The sequence below is a fragment of the Odontomachus brunneus genome, unplaced genomic scaffold (assembly GCF_010583005.1).
Source record: "Odontomachus brunneus isolate Ranch 3 - 2012 unplaced genomic scaffold, Obru_v1 Obru_scaffold_151, whole genome shotgun sequence".
In the NCBI taxonomy this organism is placed as follows: Eukaryota; Metazoa; Arthropoda; class Insecta; order Hymenoptera; family Formicidae; genus Odontomachus; species Odontomachus brunneus.
In genome coordinates, this window is record NW_022639601.1 from 757,766 (window position 1) to 766,286 (window position 8,521).

General features: G+C 30.2%; 2 protein-coding genes and 1 pseudogene across 2 annotated transcripts in view; all 3 read right to left on the bottom strand.

The window, feature by feature from the left end:
* Positions 1 to 2,639, bottom strand: LOC116850623 (annotated as a pseudogene).
* A 3,294-nt stretch (positions 2,640 to 5,933) lies between these two features.
* Positions 5,934 to 8,410, bottom strand: LOC116850624 (alpha-tocopherol transfer protein-like). The gene is made up of 3 exons (XM_032829128.1): positions 7,654 to 8,410; positions 7,000 to 7,363; positions 5,934 to 6,754 (listed from the first exon to the last, which is right to left on the bottom strand). Exons 1-3 carry the CDS (start codon positions 7,935 to 7,937, stop codon positions 6,530 to 6,532), a joined length of 873 nt encoding a protein of 290 aa, XP_032685019.1. The 5' UTR covers positions 7,938 to 8,410; the 3' UTR covers positions 5,934 to 6,529.
* Positions 8,151 to 8,521, bottom strand: part of LOC116850646 (alpha-tocopherol transfer protein-like) — a 3,823-nt gene continuing 3,452 nt past the window's right edge. The window contains exon 4 of the mRNA XM_032829157.1: positions 8,151 to 8,165. Coding sequence (XP_032685048.1) covers positions 8,151 to 8,165 — 15 coding nt within the window. The remainder of the gene's footprint in view (positions 8,166 to 8,521) is intronic.

Below are 8,521 nucleotides of genomic sequence, written 5' to 3' on the forward strand. Positions count from 1 at the left end.
TAATTATCAATGATTCTTAGTATGATATTTCTATGAGGGTGGTAGCTAAAAGAATCTCAACGTAGCTGTCAAACTTCTGCTTTTGCGATAATCTACGGGAAACTGCTGATTGCGACTCGCTAGTCCTTTTTTCTCGCGAGATCCCTAATTTCAATTTGGTCAGACACATCTGATTTCGCGTGTCAGTCGTGAGCTCACACACGCACTCACATACCTAAGCCTAATGCTCAATTTCTTTTCACACGTTACATTTTGTACCTTTTCCTTTTCGACTACAATACGTTATGTTGAAGCTTACGTTAAAAATTGTCCTGCTTAGAAATTAATGCAGGATTTTTGGTTATGATTTTCATTTTATATCTCTTAGCAGCTGAATTATTGCAAAATGGTGTTGCACATATACCCATTTTTACAATTCTTCAAATGTTTTCTTATTACTATTCATCCAAATTAACGATGTGGATTGGGTAAAGGCTAAGTTAAAGAATAAGAAAGAACATCCTCCTTTCTCTTGCATAATTTTGCCTGGATCTCTTTATGTTCAGATTCTTATTATAGGTTCTCTAATTAAACCCAGATTCATTAGTCGGACATTTTGTGATTGGCTAGTAGGTTCTTGTGACGTCATTAATCGACACCGAAACGATTAAGCCAAGTCCAGTCGATCATAACCTTTCAAATATTTTGACGAGGCTCATTTAAAACATAGTCGAGCATAAAAAAATATTAAATTTTTATTATTATTACACCCAGGATTTGATAGCCGTTACTTTAATCAAGTCAACGCTGCTTTTCTTAGATAAATGCATATAATTAATTATACTTTATATATAATGCTATAACACCGTAATGTATCTTAATACATAATAGTGTTATAGCATTGGTTACTGAATGACGTAACATCCTAATGCTTATAAATTCCTGTAACATTATATACATAATGTTATAAATGTATATTATAAAATAGACTCAATCAAATTCTATCGTTTTGAAACTACCGTCCACGTCAAATAGATGTCTTGCTTGTGCCCATTCGCAGCGACTCGTTTACTCGATTGTTATTTTCGTCCTCCACGAACCATTCGGAAAAGTCCTCTATCTTCTTAAATTGTACGTCCATTAATTCTTGTATAGGACCTGCTTTTCCACCAAGTTCATTTGGTAATGCTTCTATCGGAAAGTACGTTTTTGCACTTTCTAATGACGTGTGAAAGTGTATCTGCAAAAAGATATTACTCAGTATTACATATTTTTTATTAAACAGAATTTTTGGAAGACTTTAATAAGTAAACGTATGTAATGCAGTATGATATTGTTGCAATCTTTTCTAATGTTATGACGTAAATTTCTTATATATGTTACATCGCGTGCTCCTTTCCTTCTCTTCCTACGAGTAGCAGCGGATCGCTAGAATAATAATTTTGTCGAAGATGAATGATTTGTTAAAATTTAAAATAATTTTACCAGATTTTGCAGTTTCTCGCTTATGAAAGGTTTTAGTATGTTGTATATTGTTTTTATAGCTAGCGTCGTATTTATTATGTGGATCTGCTTCAGACGTATTGGCAAGGCATCTTGGATGTAGTATATGAATTTCTTTGTTAAAGCTAAGTTTGTACGCCATACATGTGCCATTGTGAAGCCCGTGGCATCACAGACAAGGATATTTCCTAATACTGATCCACGAGTCCAAAGAAATTCCTCGCATACCATGGAAGCAGCATTTAGAAGCTCATTGAAGAAGTAACGCGATGGATCCATATCGACAAAATGTGCCATCAGTATGCTATATCCTTCCTTTGTCGTAGACTCTAATCGAAGTATAGCCCTTTTTTACCAAGAGTAAAATTACTTATAGAAACTTCTTATACGCAAATTTTTATTATATTATTCCAAATATAATTTCTAAATATATTAGACTATATAATTTCTAAATGTTATAATTTTTTAAAACTATAATAGAATTGTTGAAATTTTACAGACGAAATTTGTGACAAGACTATATAGAATATGAGATTATGAGACTATGAGACAAGTATTTATACGTATAATAAATTGCATAAGTACATGTTCAAGTTGTAAGTATATGTTTAATTGTCAGTGTCGAGAAACTTTATGCTTACGCGTGTTTAAAAGCATCTCGCAGTCGTTTCACTTTCCGTATCTCTGTTGGAGAATAGTTCCGTATGTGAGTTCTATAAGTGTAGTAATTCTCGATTGTGCTCTTCGTCGGCTCTATACGATAATAATTTCTGTGTAGAAATATGGCGAGCTCCACGTCCTGGATTTTCGGCAGATGTGATTGTTTCTCACACCATTCTCTTAGAATCTGTATATCTGACAACTTTAGTTCTGGATTCTTCTTTAGTTCTTCTTCGAGAGTAATACACTTTATGAGAGACATCACACTTAAAGGTCGTATGTTCTATAAGGTTCTCTCTCACTTTACAAACACACTCTACTAATCTATCTCATTTATTGTCTCTATTTATTTATTAAATTCTTAATAGAATTTACACTGTTTGTCAAATTGTATGATAACAGTACGAATGAGTTTATTCGATTAGTAATAATTTTGCTTTCTAATAAACGTGATTCGCTGAATCAAATCTTTACGTAACGTCTCGCTGCAACGTTTATGATATACTGCTCGTAACTGCAAGCTATTCGTGACAGATAAAGATCTTGACCATTGATCTTCCCTACTCTTGTGGTGAGCATATTTTAACTTCATTTCTTCATATGTATCTTACGGATGTAAATCTAATGCACTATATTATCATCAGCACTTATAATATATGTATTTTATACAAAAATATTCAAAATTGATTATGTAACATAATGTGCGCGCTCTTTCTCTCTCTCTTTCTCTGTCTGTCTCTATCTCTCTCATTCTATTTTTAGAAGTCATTTTCTATAATTCGCATTTGGAAAAGCTGGCATATATATATATATATATATATATATATATATATATATATATTTAATTTCGTTAATTCTTTTTATAAAAATGTAATTGCGAGGTTGCTTTGTTAAATCTATCTATGTTTCTTTTTCGTTTACATTTTGTATCGGAAGCAAGTTTATCTCTTCAGCTGGTTCAGATACAGATACAGAAAAAAATATATTTATATTAATTTTTAGATCCTAGACAATATTGATTTTATTGCGCGTTGTGTCACTTTAGAGGATTTTCCATTAAAACATTCGAATTAGCAACGTTGTCCTATTGGTGAGGAACAAAGAGCGATAAAGAAATTGATATAAAGTAATAATAATTATTTAATGAAGGTAGACATATTTTCATTTAACTATGAAAACATGATATAACATAAATAAGCGTTTTGTTCCTTGTTAAATTACAGAATAATATACTTGCTTTATTTGATTTTTACTTAATCAAATTTTTATTTAATTTTATATATGAAATATCACGCGTGGCATCTTCAATTATATTTTCACATACAGTTACTCGCATTAATATTCGGACACCATGATACTTTAGAAATTATTACTCTTTAAACATAGTTTTTATTAGAATAAGGAGTTTATAGTTTTTTAAAAAAATTGAAACATTCATTATAGCTGTCAGAAACATAAATTTTATTTATAACATTGATATAATTTGCAATATATTAAACAATAAATAGAATTATGCTTAATTTTATTACCTCAAAAGTATTCGGACACTAAGTATATTTTATGTAAAGAGAAGCCTGAGAGCAGCCACGCCATACGTTTTGGCCGAGACCAATTTTCACGTTGGTTCAATGCGTCATTTGCATTTTTGAAGTGGAATTACGTTCCCTACGTCCATTTTCAGAGGCTGAAAATGGGTCGCAAAAGCAAAAATGCTTTATTTGATCAATGCCAGCTTGTTTTTTACCATGATGAAAAAGGCAAATTATATCGAGAAACTGGTGAATCATTAAATTTAATTTACGTAAAAGTACAGTAGAAGATATCATAAAAAGATATATTCGTAAAGATCTTATTGAATCGATATCTCAGAAAGGCCGTCCAAAATTACTTGGTTTACGAGATAAACGTAAAATTATTAGAAAAATTTAAAAAAATCATGGTTTAAGTGGGCCACAATTGACTACAAAGTTATATGAAGAGACTGGCAAGAAGATACAATTTGATACGGTTCGTCGAGCGTTGAAAAAAAACGGTAGAATTGCTCGTAAGTAGCCATTCATAAATGAGGTAAATCATAAGAAAAGATTAATTTTCGCGAAGGAGTTTATTTCTAAACAACAAGAATGGTGGAATGATGTAATATTCGCTGATGAGAGCAAATTTAATATTTTTGGATCGGATGGACGGAAAATGGTATGGCATTAAGCAAACGAAGAACTGAAAATAAAAAATTCAAGAGCAACAATAAAATGCGGTGGCGGGAATTTAATGGTGTGGGATTGCATATCAACTTCAGAAGTGGGCGAATTAGTTTTCATTGACGGAATTCTGGATATAAATAAATATTTAAGTATTCCAAAAGACAATTTAATAAAAAGTGCTAGCAATATGAATATATGAGACAGTTTCAAATTTTATCAAGATAATGATCTGAAACATAAATCACGAATAATACAAGAATATTTATTATATAATTGTCCAAAAGTATTACATCCTCCACCACAATTACCAAATTTAAACAGAGAATTTAAGGTATTTATTGGATGGTAACGTTCGAACTACACTTATAAGATCCAAAGAAGAATTAAAATTACGATTAGAAGAAGAATGGAAACGTATTACATCTGATTACTTAACAAAAATTATTTCTAACATGTCCAAATGTTTGCAACATATTATTAAACGGAAAGCTTACGCAACAAAATACTAAAGTTATTATTATTTGGTTAATATGCAGATTTATATTATATTTTGTTAGCGTCCGAATACTTTTGCTGTAATAGAATTAAGAATAATTTTATTTTTTGTTTAAAATATTCAGAACTGTATAAATTATATAAATAAAATTCATGTTTCTGACCACCATAATGAGTGTTTTTTGAAAAACTATGAACTTCTTATTCTAACAAAAATATTGTCGCACATTCACGCATTTTTATAATTCTTCGAATGTTTTCTTATTACTCTTCATCCAAATTAACAATGTGGATTGGATGAATGTCAGTAAATGCTAGGTTAAAGAATAAAATAAAGAAAGAACATCCTTCTTTCTCTTGCATGATTTTGCCTGGATCTCCTTATGTTCAGATTCTTATTATAGGTTCTCTAATTAAACCCAAATTCATTAATCGGGCATTTTGTGATTGGCTAGTAGAGTCTTGTGACGTCATTAATCGATCCCGAATCGATTAAACTAAGTCCAGTCGATAATAACCATTCAAATATTTTGGCGAGGCTCATTTAAAACATAGTCGAGCATAAAAAAAATATTAAATTTTTATTATTATTATTCCCGGATTTTGATAGCCGTCACTTTAATCAAGTCAACGCTGCGTTTCTTAAATAAATGCATCCATAATGATAAGTCAATAAGTCAATATCATCGATAAAGATAATGCAAAAATAATGATAAGTTCTGCACGTTGGGTTTTACGGATACAAAATATAACGTATGAGAATTGGGAACCAACAAAAAATGTTGTATTTTGTGAAATATTTATATTTATTTTCAAACATTCCATTGTATTACTCTAATACGCTATCATTTTGTCACGCATGTCTTGTTAAAATATTCGATTCATGTAAGAAACACGGAATTGACTTGATTAAAGTAATGGCTATCAAATTCTAAAAAAAATAATAGTAAAAATTTAATATTTTTTATAATCGACTATGTTTTAAATAAACTTCGTCAAAATTTTGGAAATTTATGATTATTCATAAAATTATAATCTTTAATTATACGAAATACAACGTATGTTGTGTTGAAGATTATATTAAAAATTGTCCTGTTTATAGAAATTAATCGATTTAATTGATAGTCACAATTATAAACCAAACTAGGGGAAATAATGTACAGTTTTCACTGATAGAATAACGCATTGCACTTGTCACAAAATGTTATTTGTATTTTATAGAAAGTTGTGGTAAATCTTTTGTAATGATTACACAGTAGCCATTTTCTTGTTTAAAGCATTCTTGAATATTTACATATCTTGAACATTTTACATATTACATATTTTAATTCTAATATTTTAGACTTATTATTTAATATTTTAAATATTTATTGTCACGTCGATTTTCATTACTTGTAAAAAATTTATATCATAATTTATATCATAATAAAATTATTAAATGTATGATGAAATAGTAATGTAATTCGAAATTCATGTATCCTTTATTTTATATTATTGCCACCCCATTAATTGTATAATTATTTTTTTAGATATAATTAATTATATTTTATACGTATCTTAATTATAACACCATTATACATAATGGTGTTATAACATTAGTTACTGAATGACTTAACATTTTAATGCTTATAAATTCCTGTAACATTATATATATTATAAAATAGAGTCAATCAAATTCTGTCGTTTTCAAACTACTGTCCACGTGAAACAGATGTCTTGCTTTTGCCGATTCGCAGCGACTCGTTTACTCGATTATTCTTTTCGTCTTCCACGAACCATTCGCAAAAGTTCTCTATCTTCTTAAATTGTACGTCCATTAATTCTTGTATAGGACCTGCTTTTCCACCAAGTTCATTTGGTAATGCTTCTATCGGAAAGTACGTTTTTGCACTTTCCAATGACGTGTGAAAGTGTATCTGCAAAAAGATATTATTCAGTATTACATATTTTTTATTAAACAGAATTTCTAGAAGACTTTAATAAGTAAACGTATGTAATGCAGTTTGATATTGTTGCAATCTTTTCTAACGTTATGACCTAAATTTCTTATATATGTTATATCGCGTGCTCCTTTCCTTCTCTTCCTACAAGTAGCAGCGGATCGCTAGAATAATAATTTTGTCGAAAATGAATGATTTGTTAAAATTTAAAATAATTTTACCAGACTTTGCAGTTTCTCGCTTATGAAAGGTTTCATTACGTTGTACACTATTTTCATAACTGGCGTTGTATTTATTATGTGGATCTGCTTCAGACGCATTGGCAAGGCATCTTGGATGTAGTATATGAATTTCTTTATTAAAGCTAAGTTTGTACGCCATACATGTGCCATTGTGAAACCCGTGGCATCATTGACAAGGATATTTCCTAATACTGATCCACGAGTCCAAAGAAATTCCTCGTACACCATGAGATTAGCATTTGTCGATTCATTAAAGAAGTAATGCGATGGATCCATATCGACAAGCCGTGACATCAGTATGCTATATCCTTCCTTTGTCGTAAGCTCTAGTGGAAGTACGGCCCTTTTTTACCAAGAGTAAAATTACTTATAGAAACTTCTTATACACAAATTTTTATTATATTATTCTAAATATAATTTCTAAATATATTAGACTATATAATTACTAAATGTTATAATTTTTCAAAACTAGAATGGTTGAAATTTTACAGACGAAATTTATGACGAGACTATGTAGACTATGAGACTATGAGATTATGAGACAAGTATTTATACGTATAATAAATCGTGTAAGTATATGTTCAAGTTGTAAGTACGTGTTTAGCTGTCAGTATCGAGAAACTTTGTACTTACGTGAGTTTAAAAGCATCTCGCAGTCCTTTCACTTTCCGTATATCTCTATTGGAGAATAGTTCCGGTATGTGAGTTCTATAAGTGTAGTAATTCTCGATTGTGCTCTTCGTCGGCTCTATACGATAATAATTACTGTGTAGAAATATGGCGAGCTCCACGTCCTGGATTTTCGGCAGATGCAGTTGTTTCTCACACCAATCCCTTAGAATTTGTATATCTGACAACTTAAGTTCTGGATTTTTTATTAGTTCTTCTTCGAGAGTAATACACTTTATGAGAGACATCACACTTAATGGTTGTATTTTCTATATGGTTGTAGTTTCTCTCTCACTTTATAAACACACTACTAATCTATCTCATTTATTGCCTCTATTTATTTATTAAATTCTTAATAGAATTTACACTGTTTGTCAAATTATATGATAACAGTGCGAATGAGTTTATTCGACTAGTGACAATTTTGCTTTCTAATAAACGCGTTTCGCTGAATCAAATCTTTACGTAACGTCTCGCTGCAACGTTTATGATATACTGCCCGTTACTACAAGCTATTCGTGAATAAGAAAGATCTTGACCACTGGTCTACCTCACTCTTGTGGTGAGCATATTTTAACATCATTTCTTCATACGTATCTTACGCATGCATATCTAATACATATTATGATCAGGATTTGCAATATATGTATTTTATGCAAAAGTACTTAAAATTGATTATGTAACATAATGTGCGCGCTCTTTCTCTCTCCTTTTCTCTGTGTCTGTCTCTCTCACTCTCTTTTTAGTAGACATTTTCTATAATTAATAATTGGAAAAGCTGGCATATATATATATATATATATATATATATATATATATATATATATATATA